At 38.3% G+C, this 20,364-nt stretch overlaps 1 protein-coding gene across 2 annotated transcripts in view; it reads left to right on the top strand.

Moving 5' to 3' along the window:
• The window catches only part of glra4a (glycine receptor, alpha 4a), a 52,639-nt gene that overhangs the window by 23,643 nt on the left and 8,632 nt on the right, over positions 1-20,364 (top strand). For both annotated transcript variants that reach the window (XM_086024008.1, XM_086024007.1), the window contains exons 2-7: positions 3,963-4,090; positions 6,704-6,771; positions 9,034-9,257; positions 13,081-13,163; positions 18,924-19,061; positions 19,140-19,354. In XM_086024008.1, coding sequence (XP_085880134.1) covers positions 3,963-4,090; positions 6,704-6,771; positions 9,034-9,257; positions 13,081-13,163; positions 18,924-19,061; positions 19,140-19,354 — 856 coding nt within the window. The remainder of the gene's footprint in view (positions 1-3,962; positions 4,091-6,703; positions 6,772-9,033; positions 9,258-13,080; positions 13,164-18,923; positions 19,062-19,139; positions 19,355-20,364) is intronic.

Below are 20,364 nucleotides of genomic sequence, written 5' to 3'. Positions count from 1 at the left end.
AGAGACGTTTGCACCACTTGAACACATTTTTCAGGTAGCTCCTTTACTAGTGTGTTTGTTTACTTTTACTCCTTGGCTTTTAAAAAAAGATATCTGCACTTTTGACTCCTTACTTCATAAAAAGAGACTTGTTACTTTACTTTTGTGCTTAAGTACATTTCAAAGTTGACTATTTTTCTTTTACTCTCCCCTGAGTGTGGTCACATTTGTTGTTGTCATTTTTCATTTCAAGTTCAGTTCAAATGTTTTTAATGAAATTGTTCAGTTCACAGTTCATATGAAAACAATGAACTAGATCATAGTTCTTTTTTTAAAGAATGTTACTATGAGCAATTACCCTCAAAAAACTGCATTTCCCCATTGTTGCCAGCCATTCAGTCCACACTAGTAGACAGTCTCACCCTCAAATCACATAGGATAAAACTTGAACTTTTTTGGGGGGGTATTTAAACACAACAGGAGTGTAGTCTTTAATATGCAAGCACAAATACAATCTAAAGTAGGAACCAGGCTAAGGTAGGAAGTGACCTGTCAGACACACACTGACTATGTTTACATGCACTCAAGAACCCTTTCAAAACCCAAATATTGCCATTATTTGGGTTTTGAAAGGCCATGTAAACGTGCGCATATATATATATATATATATATATATATATATATATATATATATATATATATATATATATATATATATATATATATATATATATATATATATATATATATATATATATATATATATATATATATATATATATATTTGGCCACATTGATAGAAATGCCTACATTATGTAGATATTTGTAGCTATTAAAGTTGACTGCACTGAGTTTGAATTGAAATGTCCCACTGCATTTGAATGCACCTCGTGTCTCACTGAACGCAAGAGGTGTCACTGTTTTATGTCACGTTCCTGTTATGATCCTATCTGGGTTTTTTTGTTGTTTTTTTGAGGCAAGGGGGGTGGCGTGGGTGGACCAACGGACTGACCAGTTGACGATTACAATTTGGTTTGTTTGATTAATACAAAATTATTGCTTGTCCCAATTGTACGAGTGCAGGAACATTCAGCTTGTAGAGAATATGACGGGTCCGCTAAGATTAGAAAGCTGTCCTAAAATTGCCCTCGAGTTAAATAAGATTCGACAGTCCCCACAGGATTGCTGACCTGTTGATTGTCTATTTGGACGGCACATGACAAGCAAATTATCCTCATTCAGACTGTGATGTACTGCCTAAGAGTGTATGTATCACGATATGCTAATCAGACACGGTATTTACAAGGACATGGTCAGTAACTCGCTGATCTTCTCTCAAGTTTACTCTCTGTAATTCGGTCACCATTAAAACATCTGTCATATAGATCAGATCAACTGAAAGGATGAACCTCACCGGGGCGGGGTTTGGGGCCTAATTGACACCAGTGCTCGATAAAAACTGGCGACAGTGTTTTTAGTGTGAAAACAGCCTAAATTAACATGGATGACAGGATTCATTAAAGCCCAAAGCCACTTGTGGAAATGAATTTCAATGAATCATGCTGTGTGTGACTCATAAAGCTTGCACACAAACATTCGGCCTGAGTAACAATGCAAGGAAGTTTCAGCCTAATTGGTCCAGAGAGTGGAAGCATTATTTTTTTTTTTTTTGCAATTGTGACTACCCCCCACCTCTCCCAAGAGGCTTATAGTGTGTTATTAGCTGATGGCTCTCCAAATTCCGCCTAAAACAAACTCATCACACTATCCTGGAGCTGCTATCAGTTTGTGAGTGTAAATGCAGGGGGTACACACGAACCCATTTTTAATAACTGATTTTTATGAGGAAAGATTTGCCGTTTGTACTTACTGCTTTTATAGTGTGTGATGTAGTTGAGGTTATCAACAAAGCACACCACAAAAAAAAAAAACTAAGAGGCAGCATGGTGCCTAGGGCAATACAAAAAAAAGAACAAGAAAGAGCAATACATTTGACATCAGTAATTAACTAAAACTGAAAGTTTAATGCGAATATATAATGTGAAACACCATAGTCAGGCTAACGGAAGTTAGCACAGATGAAATGGGAATTATAAACATTTTCAGTTTCAGGTCACAAATCCACGGTCCAAATCTGTGACCACACACATAAGCATTTGCACTTGAGGGATCTAAAAATTGAGACTTTGCTGACTTTGATCGCAAAGTCGGGAAAATGCTCAAATATGGCCCGATTGTCACTACTTGTGAACTCTGCTGAAGTGGACAAAACACGGATGGAGCGAAACTGTACTCAGGAGGGGACTAAAGCCACAATCCTTCTACATCATAAATTGTGTGCATGCATCCTCCAGCTCGGGAATCAAATTCAGTGCCAAAGCCTTCCTTGTTGTTACTTTGCTTCTTCTTTACGACTTTCGCCTCCCCTTTCTCTTTGCTGTTGATTACTCCCGCCCTGACCCTCGCCTTACACACCTCCCTCTCTGTGTGCTGTGACATTCACAGAGCCGTGATTGAGTGGTCGATCTGTCAACAAAACAACAAGTGGAAGCCAGGCAGAAGACGACTTACATTTTGTGTTGTACGCCAGCGCCACTGAGCTGAACTTTCTTCTTTTCCTGCTAAATTACAACCACTACCTTTCATTCATTTTACAAAGGAACACAGTTTGTTCTGTGACACTGGTGGACTTTCAAGTTATGTTTTTTGCAAAACAATTTTCCCATTGGAACCAATGTCAAGTGAATTCATTAGTTCCAGGCCCATAAGATTTTTCCTAACTGTACAGGCGATGTTTTAATGTACAGTAGTACCATAACTGACAAGTTTCATTAATTCTGTGACCAAGATACTAACTTATATTTTCCATTGAAATGAATTGAAATGATTTTAATCTGTTCCAGACTCTCAAAAGTCTGTTGTTTTTTTTTTTAATAAATTGTAATACATAAACGTAGAAACATAATAAAAAAATAATCAAAGAGAATGTAAAGAAATAAAAGAAATATGTTTTGTAAAGGTTAATTAAACCTAAAGCAACACACACACAAACGTCAAGGTCATCCTGTATCATAAAACTAAAATAAAGTAAAACTGCACACCCTTTGAAAGACGACTGCCAAACACCTAATTGAAAGGAAACTAGACGCAGAACGATACTTGAATTTCTCATATTGTACTCAAAAGCCAGACTTCCTTTCCCACGATTTTCTATTTTCCAATTCTGGTTCTATGGTTATTATATATGGTTAAAGTGTGGCAACTTATGGCCCCCTGCAATTTATTATCAGGTCCACAGAGCATTATCAAGAGTCCTGTAATATTTATTGCATTATTTTGATGTTTTTCCTAAATTGCTTTCTTAAAATGTACATGATCATTTCTTAAATGTATTTGTGTTATTCATTCATCTTATTGGATAATTGGTTAGCTGATGTATTGTTAATAATAAAAAACATTTTCAAACAAACTATTTTGAGGAAACAAAACATATTTGATTTGATAATTGGATAATTATTTCTAGTTAAACAATAATGAATACAGCTTTGAAATGAGAACGGATTATGGTATTATTTTATATTAAGATGAACTACATTCTAAAATGAAATATTATTTTACATACACGTTCTCACACTCATGAGATTTGCTGCCCTTTCACATGATTTTGCCTTTTTTAAGACATTTTGAATGAAATCCAAAGACTTTGAGTTCAACTTTGAAGGTTAGGACACTGCTCTTAATCAACTGATTAACCAATCAGAGGTTGGAAACAATTTGGAAAAAAACATCTTCTGTTCCCAGTGCGCAAATCAAGGTCCACAAAGGCGTGCTTGGATGAGTTTGGTGCCCAAGAACCCGAGTCTTTAAAGCAAGAATCAACCTTTCAAGATGAATCAGAACAGAGGCAGTTGTAGGGCCAATTTACATCATCTCAATTAACACCCTTTCTCCTCCTCTTTGTCTTTGTGCCATCACCCTGTCAGACTGAGCTCCTGTAAGGAGGAGATAAAGTCCCCCGGCAGGGCACCGCAGCTTTCGCCTTCCGACTTCCTGGACAAGCTCATGGGACGAACGTCGGGATACGATGCCCGCATCAGACCCAACTTCAAAGGTAAGCAAAGGAGCCAAGGGCACACATGCCAGGAAGCCACCATGAAGAAAAAAGGGCTAGTCCTTTGCCCAGACATGGGGAAACAAAGCAGAGCAAATGTGTGATGTAAGGGCCAGAAAGTGGACTCAACTCAAGCATGCGCTCTTTGAAGGCCTAAACACTCATTCGCTACTAACGAGGCAACACAAAGCTACACTGATCTGTGATATCCATCTATCCATTTTCTATACAGCTTGTCCCAATTAGATTTATAGGTGAGCAATCGTGATATGCTATCCATGATGACAGGCCATCCTATTGTTATGAATGTAGCAAAAAGTCAAAGAAAAAGCAAATATATGGAAAAGTATTGTGTTAAAAAAGTAGATGATGACCTCAGTTTTCCAAATGAGGTTCTGCTTAACTTTAAAATCTTCCAAATGGTCGACTACATCTGCTTCGATGCGCACGGTGACAACAGTGACGAGGTTTAAAAGTACAGCTGATCTCACCACTCTCTTTATTTGCTCTGATAAAACCATCAGGCCTCAGACCTTTTGTGGCTGCTCGATGACTTGCTGAACTCGTGCGTGTGTGCGTGCGTGTCATCACTCCAAAGGAACCAATAAATTGTTGAATGCTGTAACTGAATGAACGTAAAAGTCTAGTGCGATATGAACATGCCTTGCAAAGATCCTTGTGGACTAGCAAGAAAAGAAGACAAGGCTGCATAATTGCTGCAGATGATTGGTGTTGTCTTTCTGCGCGAGAGCTTGGAGCATTTCCAAATGTAATTGTTGGAAGCTGGTTCTGTTGGTTTTTTCTTTCACTCAGTGAGGCTGTGGGATTTGAGCTTGTTTTTTTTTATTGCACAGCAAGGCTTTGTCGGCATGGGCATACTAATAATTTATCACAGAAGATAATAGCCCAGCAGGTCCACTGAAACTAATAGGCAGAATTTGATTGTTGATTAATTATGTCTGAAAGCAATTGGGGCATAACATGTAAATAAAATTAGGGCCCGACCAATACAAAGACAAAAATACATATTTCTATTATTTCTATGGAAGTTGATGCAAGTCAATGCTGATGAAAACAACTGTTTTCAAGCTCATTGGGTTTATTGTTTATTGAATCCCCATTAGCACGTGCGATACACAAAGCGAATACACAAAGCTAATCTTTCTGGGGTCCATCAATGTGAAAAACAAAATAATTTAAAAATCATATGAAGAATACATAAAGATATCATATGAGTAATGAAGTAAAACAATTATAATGGATACTAATAAAATAAACCATGATGACGAAAATTAATTTGAAAAACTACTAAACAAAGAACAACTCAAATACATTCAATGTCGCATGTTGATATACAGATTCCTACCCCAGCGTACACATGCACGTTTCAGCATTCATTCTAATCGGCATGTGTATGACGCCAAAAAACTACTGGTAAATAAAACACAAATCCTATTGTACCTCACATAGCTACATTTCCACCCCACTAAAAACACCAAAATACTCATTTTAGTCGGTGAACTCCAAAGTGGGGTTTACTTCTTTTAGTATTTTTTGGGTTATATACCTGGAACATCTCACAAGTCTAGTAAGACTCTTTCCCGTTTATCTTGCTAAATTATCAATGTGTTTGGACCATTTTCATTTAGAATAGAAAGTAAAGTAATTCACTCTTTTACTTGTTCAACCAACTGTTTTTCCTGCCAGAGATAAGCTCAGTCGAGGACAACCATCAAATGTGTCAAGATCCGAGCATGGATTTTGTATTAATATTCCCCACCATTTTTCTCTTCTTGTCCACCCACTTTGCAACTGCATCTTTATTTCACATTTATTTAATACTAAATAGCAAATTATTTGTCATATGTGAGGCTGGAGGTGGCAGGACTCAGAAGCAGACCGATATAAAAGTAACAAATAAACTTTATTAAACAAAGAATCAAAGTAACAAAGAAACTGAGAACGGGCGTGGCAGCGGGTGAGCTCTCAACACTGTGAAACAGCGAAAAAGAAACGAGTCCAAACATAAAGCGCTGGGGAAACCCAGGAAAGTGCTAGCAAAAACACAAAGTAATTAACTGAAAATCACGAGTACACACTTGGAGTAATGTCAAAGGGCAACAGAGGAAAATGTCATATAAACTCATCACGAGGAAACGACTCGAGTGATTTGCCAGCAGAAGGTGAAAGCAACCTGTTTGCTGCGAAGTGACAAGACGTTCTGGCGAGGAGTGGAAATCTGACCGGAATCTAAATACTGGATGTGATGGGTAACAGCAGTGAGAGGAGCTCAGCACACCTGAGGACGCCCAGCGCTGAAAACAAAAACAAAGACAAAGGCCAGCACAGGACAGAGAACTGCAACTGCTTCAAAGTAAAAGGGAATAGCAAACGACTCACAACAATATGTATGAAAATAGAAAACAAAGGAGGACCTAATGCGTTCCCCTGAGGTACCCCGCACTGCAATACCATAAACCCATATTTAAGTCCATATGGCCCAGCTTAGTTGAAAGTTACAGTTTATAAAGGCTATTATGAATTGTATCGGAAGGATCCAGAAGTTCTGATTCTTCTTCCTCTGATTCGGATTCTGTGTGCTTCCTCTTTCAGGCCCACCCGTGAATGTCACCTGCAATATTTTCATTAACAGCTTCGGCTCCATCACAGAAACCACCATGGTAAGAGGATCCTGCATTTGATTGTGGAACATGGCCGCCGTCTCGTTAAATCTCGCTAGAACCCATTTGGGATCGTGGACCACCATTGTTTTTTTTATCACATCTTCAAAATGACACAAACGCTTGCTTGCTTTCTAACAATTAAAACTGGTTGCCTCATTTCTATGATTCCTGAGGCATAGCGGTGCAACGTTCTGAAACCAACGCGTCACCGGAGTGAGGATAATGAAGTGTCCACTCCGCAATTAAAATGAAACAGTGGGAAAATGAATAGGGGGGCTGGGAAAAGGGCAACATGGTAAAAGGGCTGCCCTCCGGGCTTACATTCGCACTGATCTAGCTGCTAGGTCAGCATTAGTGAGTGGGATACTGTTTAAACAATTCTGACAGGAGTCTTGGTCCCCTGGTTTTCCTGTCAAGGCTTGACAACAATGCCAATGATACCATTGCACATACTGGCAAACATTTTTCCAATTTTGAGCAAAGATAGTAATTGATACTTCACCTCACTTGTAAATTTTGTCAACCGTATTGCCATCCTGCAGATGGGGAGAGGCTTTCATTTGCATGCATTTATGAATAATCCATCGATCCGTTTTCTATACCGTTTACTCTCACTACTGCTTAGATATACTTCCTGTATGGCTAGTAAAATTGAGGTGAGGTGAATTGAGATTATTACAGTTACTGAGTTTTATTGTGGGAGATTAAGTTTTTGTTATGATCCGACGAATCTACAGGTGCAATTGAAGGAGCTAAATCTATATGAATGGCTGCATATTAACCAACAGGTTCACCAAAAACCAATATGGCAATTACACATTTACGGACATCGCGTAATCAGTTAAAAGTTTTAGTCAGTGTGCCCTGATCTGACCAAGTTGGAGAGGATCAGCCCTACAGACAGGGCCAGCCAGGGAGGAGACCAGCCCACATTATGTTGAGATTTTGAAGACAGTAGAAATGTGAGGGCTGCATGTTAGATCGTGCCCTTTTTCTGCCCTCACCCTTCTGAGAGCATTCGCGAGGATGGAAAAAATGCCCAGATCTGATCATTGTATGATTCCTGAACTTCAGAGATAGAAAAGAAAACAGACGAGAAAATTCAATCGATTTGTGTGAGTCTTTATTTACATTGGATACCTTCTTGAAAGATAAAACAAACACGCATTGAGTAAGTAGTTGTTTTGTAAATTGCTAATTGGGCTTATGGCCTCGGGACCTGCAAAACATTCCAACACAATGATTCATCGAAGACTAATCGATTGTCAAAATAACCACTAATGATTTTAATAATCGACTAATGATTCAGGTACTGTGTTTAAGTTTCAGCCGCTGAACAGTTAATGTTCTCAGATTTGTGTAGTGCTCCATGAAAGCAGATTAATTATATTTGTCCCTTTTCAAAGTAAGACATTTTGAAATACCTGTTTTTTATTTTGGAAAACAATGATCAACATTTTTAACTTCTTTCTCATATTACAAACCAAACCATTAACTGAATCATCGTTATTTTGTTTGTGGATCAGATGCACTGAGAATTTGAAATAAATGCCCTGCTTGGAATAAAGAATGTAAATTAAAACATGTTTTTTAAATGTGATCCATTGAACTAAAAAATAATCGACAGATTATTTGATTATCAAAATAACCTGTAGTTACGGCCCAAGAAGAAACCAAGGTGGAATTGTTGGGCAATAATTCTAACAAGTATATATAATAATTATAATTTACTAATCGATCAGAGACACTTAAAATGTTTGCGGGTGTGTGCTTGATGTGTGTACTTTAACATGAGTGAATGTGATTGGTAAATTCTGAGAACAGACAAATCCCAGTTACAACACGGTGTAATGATGCAACAAGTGCATTATTTCAGTTGGTCGTTTTTACGTCTCTCGAAAAGATTACACAACATTGCGGTTGAGTTGTGTACAAGTCACACTAACGAAAATGTTTGGACATTCATTTTCTTCGTCTCATTTTTTCAAATCACAAAAACATGGAATTTAAACAGGGATTCGTAGACTTTTTATATCCGCTGTAATACTGCACATAGAATTCAGGATTAGAACTACATATTTTATTCATTTTAGCGAGTGCTTATAATCCTTGGTAAGTGCTGCTCTTTTGGTTTGCAAAGAAGTTCAGATGGGCTTAACTCTTTAATGTCCATGAGTGCACAATAACATTTTTGTTTCTAAAATGTGCGATGCACCAGGCAACCAATTGCGACTAACTGCTTCCCCACCTCCTATACAGGACTACAGGCTCAATGTGTTCCTACGCCAAAAATGGAACGACCCCCGTCTGGCGTACAGCGAATACCCGGACGACTCGCTGGATCTGGATCCGTCCATGCTGGACTCCATCTGGAAGCCCGATCTGTTTTTTGCCAACGAGAAGGGTGCCAATTTCCACGAGGTCACCACCGACAACAAGCTACTGAGGATTTTCCAAGATGGCAGCGTTCTGTACAGCATCAGGTAAAGAAAAATGTGTAGGTTTTTTTAATTTCTCTTTTCTGCATTTGCAATGGGAACTAGCTCTACCAAGGCCCCAACCAAATTACTTATTAATTACAAATGTACTTAATGTGACTGTTTTATATTTATACCTCATTTTAGCATGTCTAAAATGTTGTCTACTTTTTGTAACCAAAATTGCAGATGAGCCAGGAGGCGAGGAAGAAACGCCCACTGAGGTGTTGCGTGTCTACCAAATTCGCAAACTAGAAAATTTCGCTGAACTAGACCATTGCCCCTGCATGAAAACGACGATGAGCCCGTTTTTACACTGGGCACAGACTACTTTCTATAACCTAATTGTCGGATGAGTCAGTGGGCAGCAAGCAGCCCCGGATGAGCGGAAGTAAATGGATGGATGGCCGTTAGGAAGCTAGCAGACATTTGCCCATCATGTAAGATGGACCAAGATGGGCCAAAGTGGAAATCTCCAACAATAACATCCAAAGAAAGGGGACAACATAAAAAGTGGTTTTAAAACACACTCCTAATTGAGTTGATGAAGGCAATCAGGCAATTATTACAAACCAGTTCTGACAAACATATTTTTGTCAGTGAGACATGCAACAACATCAGGATGGAAAATCAACAACAATTATGATTATTTGGTTCATTTATCAATTCGGTGTGAAATTACAAAGAGGTGAAGATACATGTGAGGTCCTCAAGAAATGATAGGCAAATATTTTGAGTCTGCATAACAGTGATTGTGGTAACCGTACCACGAGGGACACACAAAAGAATCACAGAATTTCTGTAAATGTTCATAATGTGGCTTCAACATTTGTTTAATCCACTTCAGTATACTTGCTAAGTACAGTTGTATTCAACTTTTTAAGTACGATACATTTACATTTCATATTTACAACTGTTTGTTTTAAAACATTTAGTTTCTTTATTTAATTCAACAATAGACACAAGTGTAACAATGTATAAAAACCGGACGCGTGCTTTACTTAGCAACCATAAATTGGAATGTGGGCAGCACGGTGGTATATTGGTTAGTATGTCTGCCTGATAGTTCAAACCTCATCACCTATGCAAAGTTTGCATGTCCTCCCCATGCTTGCGTAGGGTCCCCTCCAGGTACGCCAGCTGCTTCTCATATTCCAAAAGGATGCATATTACGTTCATTGAAGTTGCTAAATTGTCCTTTGGTGTGAACGTGAGCATGAACAGTTGTAAAATGTGCCCTGCAATTGCCTGGCGACCACAAAGTCAACTGGAGTAGACTCCAGCTCACTGTGACCCTAATGAGGATAAGCGATATAGGAAATGCATGGATTTCTAATATGACACCAAAGAATTTTCCTGCTATAAATAGATGTCAAGCAACGATGTAAGGAGATGAAATAATTTGTAGGTGAGTCAGAGACATTGTGTCAAATGGCCGCCCCTGAATCTTTTACCAGTGGCAGCAATAGCGGCGCCTTTGGCCTGTGAGCCTCCGCAGATAATTACATTGCTCTCGGCACGCTCCCAAATTGCTCCCCCTCCTCCCAGCATTCCCGCCGTATTGATGCCACAACAAATAAGCGGAGGTGCACAGTGCAATAAGAGGTCCATATGTGGAGGGTTTCAGTTTTCAGGGTGGATTAAGCACAAACAAACAAGCCCACATTATAGGAAAGATCATTTCAAGATCACACTACCAGGGAGTTTTCATTCGAGGTACTTTTTATTTCATTTTGACTTTTGTTTTTCAAATTCAGATCATTTTAATTTGTTTTTAATATGGGTTTGTGAGGTTTGATTTGGGGGGAATGCTTCGTTCGAATTTCGTTTTTGGTAGTTTCTGTATTAGTTTTAGTTTTTTATATGGCTTATTTGTTAAGTGCAAGATTTTTATAAAAGGTCACAATAAGTTTTGTGTAATAAAGTAAAGTAAACTACTATTCCTGAATGACAGGTAAACCTTGCTTCCTGTGTATAGCCGAGTAGTATTACTGAAATAAATGCATTTCAAATAAACCCTGAAAGCTCATGTATGAAATTAATTTGACAAAGACGAAAAGGAAGGATATTGTAATCAGAATGTGTGTGTGTGGGGGGGTGTGCGTGTGTGTATGTTTCTCATATATATATATATACATACATATACATATACATATATATATACATATACATACATATACATATATATGCATATACATATATATATGAGAAACATTTCCATTAACGAAATAAAAGAAATTAAAAGATATATAATAAACATAAAATGTAGTTTTTTCATTCTTCATTCATTTTCATTCTTTTTTAAAGCACTCTTTTTTTTTATTTTATTTCGTTAACAGAAATGTTTATCAACATATATCATTTAAAAATGTTTAAAAGCACAAAAAAAAATGTTTACATGTCATTTCGCCAAAACAGACTCATCGAGAAAAAAGTATTAAAGAGACATAACGAGGATTTTGGCCTTCTTCTTTACTACAGTTGTTTGAATGTGTGATGTGTCATTTGAAATGTAGACGCTCGGTGAGCTTACCTGATGAAAATTCAGCATTATTTAATGGGATCATCGAGGGCCTGGCTAATTGAACGACTATTCTGTTACTCGAATTAATGGGACGGACGTGCTCTTTTTTGACACTGAAGTGGATAGCACACAGGCCACTGTTGTAGCAGGCCAGCCGTTATATTTGACCAAATTACTCAAACAACCCAACCAAGCGTTTTATGTGTGTGAAAATGCCCTCCACAAACCCGATACTGGAGGGGTGGTTCCCAGTCTGTTCCCTTAAAAGTTAAGTGGCTACTCCACCTCTTTGAGAATGTCACTGCACAATCCACAAAGGTTGAAAGGCAACTTGACTTTTCTTGTTTGAGACGTTTCACCTTCAATCCAAAACCGTATTCACTTCAAAATGTTAGGTTTGTAGCCTCCCTGTTTATACCTCTGATGGGTATGTCCACAATGAGGGTGATGCTGCTGTTATCCAGCGTGGCTGGTGGACATCGGTCCTGCATACCAACATGTCATGGCTGCTCATTCGGGCCACTCTTCTCATGGAAGGAGGCAATCTTTGAGGAGAGGGATGTCAGGACATTGTTATAAGACAACGATAGGTGATGCCTCTAACCTCCTCTTCTATTCAGAGACAGCTTTTCAAGTTTGACGTAGAGTCCTCCCTTTCCAGAAATTGGACGTTCTCAAAGAAATATCCCTTCTTTTGAGATGCAAATTAACCCCTTGTCAATGTAGAGGTCGTTACACACGTCTGCATAAACAAAAAAGAGTCTGGGTTTTAGGATATTGTGTGTGTGAAGTACATTGGTTATGGTATGTTACAAACAAAAAGTCCAGTTGCCTAGAATTGATCTTTGAGGATTACCATCACCTGGATGACTGAGAAACTCCACAGACATATTCTCTCACTATTTGCATCCACTTAGTTTAACCTCAAAACCCACATGTTCCACTGAATTCATTTAAAATGTTGTTTTTAAGTAAATTTGGAAAAAAAAAAATTAATTTGGGCGGAATATATATCTGCCATTGGCTGGCAACCAGTTCGGGGTGTACCCCGCCTACTGCCCGAAATAGGCTCCAGCATAACGGATGGAATATATATTTGCCGTTGCGACATGACAAACCACATCATCATTTTCATTTTCAGCCATTCACTTAGTTTATTTATGAACATGATGAAAAGGTCTATTATGCGAGCGTCAGGTGATCTTTTCCCAGCTTTACGTCTTATTTCTGTGCATTCTTTCGTTCCTTCTGCTGTCCCCTGTTGCGGTTCTTTCTCCTGCCTTTCAATCTGCTTTTCCGTCTCAGGCTGACTCTCATCCTGTCCTGCCCAATGGATTTGAAGAATTTCCCAATGGACATTCAGACGTGCACCATGCAACTTGAGAGCTGTGAGTCTTCTTCTTGTCTTCCTCTCGCCCTCACCCTCTTGGCTGGCTTTCCTGTTTTTTCCCTCTTTGCTTCGTATACGCTGTAAAATGTCCAATTAAGAGAGATTGGGGGTACGCTGTATCTCCACTAAAGAGCAAATGTATTTTGTTATTGATGCTATATTCATAAATTCATTTACGGAGGGCTCGTTGATCTTTTCCTAATTGCGTCCCCTGCGTCTTGGCCATTTCTGCAAGTTTTGTGATGCAAGAAAAAAGCATCTCTTTTGCATTAGGTCGATTAAACTTCTTAAAAACGCTATTTTCTGTTTCGCTGATAAAGTCAGTGGGAGAAATAATGGGCTCCCCTTGCCCTCGGAACAGATAGAATCTGCCCCTGTGGAGCCAATTTCCTACGTATAAATAATAACCCTTTATTTGTGCTTATTATGAAACATGACCCCTCTCTCGGTGCCTGGCAGTGACCCGTCCCTTTGTCACAAGGACAAAGGTGCTTGTTGCCACTCCCCCACCGCACCCCCCAAACGCCCCGACCCACAACCACACGCAACCACACCACAAGCACACACACACACACACACACACACACACGCTGACAAACACTTCAAGCTTGGTACTGCTATCGCAACCCGTGTGTGCTTATCTGATGGCACACATGAAGGTATTGTTTTGCTCCAAGCTGGTTATGCCCCCTTTGCACTGGAGACAATATGATTTATTTCAAATGTGTCGTTTGAAAAAATCCAGTACATTTGGTGCGGAATGTGCTACAGCCAACATAAATGATCAATTTGATAGACGCTTTATCCCTTACTGGTATGGAAGTAGAATAGATGCACTTTTAAAGCAAATGTACGTAGTAATTTTACCTTTGCTCATACTGTGATAGCTTTAGAAATTATTTTACTCATTTTATTGCAAGACAGACATTTACTGTGAATGGACCCAATTGAAGAAAACTTTTATGCAAAAACATTGAACTAGAAATCTAGAATAAATTGAACATGAACAAAAACAGGAAGAAGACCATGACAAAATGTCTTTGTTTGTTTTGCATTTACAGGAATCTTGAAAATACGGATATACGATTCTCGGCCATTATAAATGCAATACAAAAAAAAAAAAATTATAAAAAAAAAGGAAAAAATTTAAACGATTTAAAAAAATAAAAATAAAAAATCAATGACTTTACAACATTTTTATCGTTGATTTATGTCGCTGAAAAGACAGTCAACCGTTTCATTAGCACTTGTATACATACTATACTGTACAGTACATGTATGGTATGGGGGAAAATTCTGAGAGCCCACTGGGCATTCAAATATTAAAAATAAATTACAGTTTGAACTTTGCACATGTTGCTGATATGGTTGAAACCACAATGGAGAAAATGTACGTAGACGAGCACTAATGCACCAGCCAACGTCGAGAGGGCGTCGGCGGTTTTACTGCTACTACTGTCGCCATGGCAACATGAAAGAGAGACAGGGAAAAAACAATAACAACAGACGTTACCTTTGGGAGTGTGAGGGGGTTGCCAAATCCAAGACCAATGTTTTTATTCTTGCCTCTTTCTTGTTGGAGGCTGAAAAAAAACACCTTATTGTGACTCATCCAAAACATCATGCATGCGTGTGTGCGTGTGTGTGTGTGTGTGTGTGTATAATATATATTAGGGCTGTCAAACGATTAAAATTTTTAATCGAATTAATCACAGATTAAAAAATAATTAATCATAATTAATTGCAATTCAAACATCAATTATATCCAAAATATGCCATATTTTTCTGTTTATGTAAATTGTTGTTGGAATGGAAAGATAAAAGACACAAGACGGATATATACATTCAACATACTGTTCAAATGTAATGTATCTATTTGGTATAACAATAATTGAGATGAAAATTAAAAATTTTAAATTAAAATCAACATTCTTTCTATAGTAGACAGTATTTTTATTCACTACAAAACCAAGAACAGTGACAGAAATATTTCAAATGTGTGCAAACAAAGTGTATGTGGCCCTTGTAAAATTCTTAGAGTTTATGTTTTCCAAGTGGTCCCTGAAGCGCACACAAATGTGATTGGCTCATATGATGGGTGAGTGTTATGTTCTGTTCAGCACGTCGTGTGTTAGATTAACTGACTTTATTAACACAAAACAAGACAGCCCTCTTCTCTACTCATCCTCAGTCGCTGAGGCAAACCAATGTATTCACATTTCTTAGATTTAAAGCTGCCCTCTTCTTTCCAAATGCTTCTTTATACTCCCGCGGGCGACGCGCGTCCACTCTGCTGCTCACTGTGCACTTCTGAATGGGATTATGCATCGGCGGTCATTCTGCGCATGCGTTAAATGCGTCAAATATTTTGACGTGATCAATTACAAAATTTAATTACTGCCCGATAACGCGGTAAATTTGACAGCACTAAGATATACAGTGATCCCTCGCCGCCATATATATATATATATATATATATATATATATATATATATGGTGGGATCGATCCCAGCCCCGGCCTTCCTGTGTGGAATTTGCATGTTCTACCCGTGCCTGCGTGGGTTTTCTACGGGTACTCCGGTTTCCTCCCACATTCCAAAAACATGCATGGTAGGTTAGTTGGACACTCTAAATTGCCCCTAGGTGTGATTGTGAGTGCAGATTGTTTGTCTCTGTGTAGTCTGTGTGGCTGGCAACCAATTCGGGGTTTCCCCCGCCTACTGCCCGAAAACTGCTGGGATAGGCTCCAGCACTCCCCACGACCCTTGTGAGGATAAGCGGTATGGATATATATATATATATGTATGTATGTATGTATGTATGTATGTATGTATGTGTATATATATATATATATATATATGTGTGTATATATATATGTATATATATATATATATATATATATATATATATATATATATATGTGTGTGTATATATATATATATATATATATATATATATATATACATACATATACATATGCAGTGGTACCTCTTCATACGAAATTTTCAAGTTACGAAACGCCTCAACAGATGCCTCAAAGTATGGGCTGCTACTCGCAGCTCCAGAGTTTCCTGAACGCAATATACTCCTAGCTGCTCTGCCATTGGCTAGCCTAGCATCTTCCTGGCATACCATTGGCTAAGAGGAACCTCTACCGTATGTGTCTATGTGTGCAGATAGACGGGTAGATAGATAGATATGTGATAGATATGTCTATGCAGCGTCCTCGTCATTCGCCCCTCGGGCCATGAGGTGTTCCGATAATATTACGTGAATTAGAAGCGAGGAAAAGAAAGAAAACAAAAGAACATCTTTTTTTTTTTTTTTGTTCATACAAACAAAGCAAGAGATAATAGAAAAGTATGAAAAAGGGATGTGTTTGGTTGATCTCGCCTAAGAATATGACCGTAATGACAGTCACTTTATAAAACATTTATGTCTCAATATTGGGGGGCTTGGAACAGATTAGGGCATTTACATGGAAAACGAAAATTTTCTACTTAAGAAATTTCGTACGGAACCAATTAATTTCGTAAGTAGAAGTACCACTGTATATATATATATGTATATATGTGTGTGTATGCGTGTGTATATATATATATGTATATATGTGTGTGTATGCGTGTGTGTGTGTTACAGTTATGCACACAGAAAATTTATTAACACTGCTTACCTGCAGCCATTAGTTCTCATAAATCTGCTCTGTGTAGTATTGCAGGCGCACGGTTTATTATCTAAGGAGCGTTTTAACATGAAAAAGGGAGCTGCTCTGACAAACAGTCGTTACTTTATGTTCTGTATTCCCGTCACTCTCAGATAGCGTTTTTATTGCACCTTGAATGCTACGTCAATTACGTCCCAATCCCTCTCAGCTGCAAAGAGAGAGAGAGAGAGAGAGAGAGCGAAACAGAGATGGACAGAAAGGTGAAAAAAAATCATTGATTATCTCTGGAAAGCATTGCCATTCTCTTCACTTCTTACAGGTGAATGGCAGAAAATTCCCCTCATGAACAAGATAAAGTGGATTTTAGTGGAGTTGTTTTTCCAGCCAGTTGTTGCTACTGGCGAGGCTTGAACATCTTGAATAATTTATGTGAGGCCTTATGGGTCCGGGTAGATTCTGCATTGGAATTCTGCATTGTTGTTGCATGTGGCATGCATTTTTAATACATATAATGTATAATCAGGCATCTGAGAAAAAGAAGTACAGAGCTCATACAAAACATTGCATTTGTGAGCTCTATAATTGGACTCAGTGAGGCATTTCAAAAACTTTACAAAAATGTCTTTTCACCAATTACTTATAAGCACATATTCGGATACATTGCTCCAAGCGTAGTTCACACTTTTGCACAAGACGAAATGCTTGTCATGTGGGCTTCTCACTGTTACGAAGCCTTTAAGGGGCAACACAGTTGTCGCTGTTCCATGTGACCTTTACTGTGGCAAGCACCTTGGCAGAGATCAGGTCATCAGAAGGCCAGCGCAACAGTCTTCACTTACATTCCGCCCTGCATGTGTCTAATTAGTCAAAATGTCGGTCATACAATGTTTGATATCAGATCTCAATCAGGGAAATTAACAAGAAAGGCCGGGAGATTTCAATAGTGGCCTTGTGTTATTTACTAATATTAAAAAAAATTAAGGGTTAGGTTCAGCTACAGGTGGAATTTTTTTCTGATACGTCACATGTATAAATTACAACGCATGGTAAAATCCAGATTGTGCAAGCTTTTGTAGGTCAGACTTAAGAAAAAAAAAAGAAAATATCTCGAAAATGTAATGAGTTTGAAATAAAGTAAAGACATTTTTTTTACATCAGTGTCGAAAATACCTTTAGGGATATATGAAGCCATCTCTGTTCAAAAAATGCTTTTGATCAATGTAATAAGTGCCTGATGAGATCGCTACATAACGTTGGGTGCCTTGCACTTGTATGTTCCGGAAGCAAGGCAACATTTTTTTCTGCCTAGTCTACCATGATCTGTTTTGTTTTAAAGTCCAATCTCACAACCTGTTAACCTGTATTATACCAGTAACATTGTTTCATACTATTCCAAATAAACGCTTCAATCCATTTTCAGTTTCAAGTTTCCATTGACGCTGTATCATACTTGGCGCTGACTGAGTGGCATTTAGAAGTAATGAAAAGTTGCAAAGGTTTCTTCCAAAGAAATTTTATATATATATATATATATATATATATATATATATATATATATATATATATATATATATATATATATATATATATATATATATACATATATATATACATAATGTGTGTGTGTGTGTGTCTTTAAAATTGCTTTTTTTTTGCTATAAATGCTGTGATGCTGTGATGCTGTGCATTGGAGATTGTTTTTTCATTCAGCTATCTGTCCCTATTCAAATAAAAATGAAATGAAATGAAATACACATATAAAAAAGATAAAAGACAATTTGACATGTATCACGATATTTTTTAAAGCGAAACTTTAGAGAGAGAAACAATTCTTTTCGGTTAGATTACATTTTCCGGTTCATTACTGTTGGGAATCTCTGATCTAATGAGATCCAATACAAACATTCTGTCCGAAAATTAAGTTTCGGTTTTGAGTGTCACTGTCAGAGAGGTATTAATCAAACAGTATGTTGTTGTTGTTATAATTTGCCGTGGCGTACAACTGCACGGAGTCAAGCAACCTGCAGAAAACACAGAAGCGGATCCTCTTGTCTAGCCACTCATTTAATCCCTTCTTTCTCACTTCTCCCACAGTCGGCTACACCATGAACGACCTGATCTTCGAGTGGCTTTCAGAGAATCCCGTCCAAGTAGCCGACGACCTCACCCTGCCCCAGTTTGTGCTTAAAGACGAGATGGATTTGGGCTACTGCACGAAGTATTACAACACAGGTAACACACCAAAGAGTTCTTAAATTGATTCAACTGTCACAATGAGTGATGTGATACCTTTTGTGGTGTGAAATGCAGGGAAATTCACCTGCATAGAGGTGAAGTTCCACCTGGAGCGTCAGATGGGCTACTACTTGATCCAGATGTACATCCCTTCGCTCCTCATCGTCATCCTCTCGTGGGTGTCCTTCTGGATCAACATGGACGCCGCCCCCGCCAGGGTGGGCCTGGGCATCACCACTGTGCTCACCATGACCACGCAAAGCTCCGGCTCGCGGGCCTCCCTGCCAAAGGTGAGTCGAGGAGTTAACAGTGGAAAAATTAGTGAGGGGGGGGGGGGAAATCATGACCTGGCAACAACAGCACTATTAGTTTGTGTCTGGGTTTGTGTCGGTTTCGTTTTCACGATATGTTTTTTGTCATATCATTACAAAACTTTTGTAAGGAGAAACATGTTTTAGGTTACATGCCTTACTCAGTACATGGAGAAGGAACAGGAAGTGCGGGGTGTAAGCGGCCTTTCATAATTATTGTACCTGAAATAACCAGAGCTGGGCATCGCCTAACCGTCGCGAAGTTCCCGTCTGCATATTTCACCGACCCACGTCTGATTAATATTGCATTTGTGGAATAAGAATTAAGCAGCAAAATCCACCCATTTTTAGCTATCTCAGAGGGCGGCCATTTTGTCACTTCTGTCGACTGAAAATGACATCACAACTGCACAGGGCTCAGGTAACAACCAATCACATCCCAGCTTCAGAAAACAGGTGAGCCATGATTGGCCACCCGCAGAGACGGCTAAAAACGGGTGGATTAACTCTTATTCCATAAACGCAATACTTATCAGAATGCCTTGTTTCAATTAGTGGCTTGAATGGAACATATTCTTGAAAAAATGTGTTTGGCTTGACTTCCTCATTAAGTATTTAAGTGCTCATTGAGTAAGTTTTACTTGGGACTTGCATCATATTTTTCAAAACTCCAAAGCCTACCATTTTTGGGGTGTTTTATGTGGGAGGTTCCACTGTATTTAGTTGCTTTTTGAACCGACTACAATCCTTTTGTACTGTATAGTTATATACTTGTATAAGTAGTTATAGTTATATACTCGTACAAGGGGCAGGTGTGTATTAGAGGAATCAGATAACATTTTTAGCTCCAAGCACCTATAAAGATATTTTACACACATTTGCAGAAATAGGGAGATAACAAAAATGTACTTGGTTATTTAGGATACACATTGACATAATTATTGTAATTATGTCAATCTGTATATCTATGTCAATTTGTCTACCCAACT

This window comes from Filicampus tigris, chromosome 2, assembly GCF_054856515.1.
Source record: "Filicampus tigris isolate MCC_2025a chromosome 2, RoL_Ftig_1.0, whole genome shotgun sequence".
NCBI lineage: Eukaryota > Metazoa > Chordata > Actinopteri > Syngnathiformes > Syngnathidae > Filicampus > Filicampus tigris.
The sequence above is the reverse complement of the archived record's forward strand: the minus strand, read 5'-3'. Positions and strand labels throughout refer to the sequence as shown.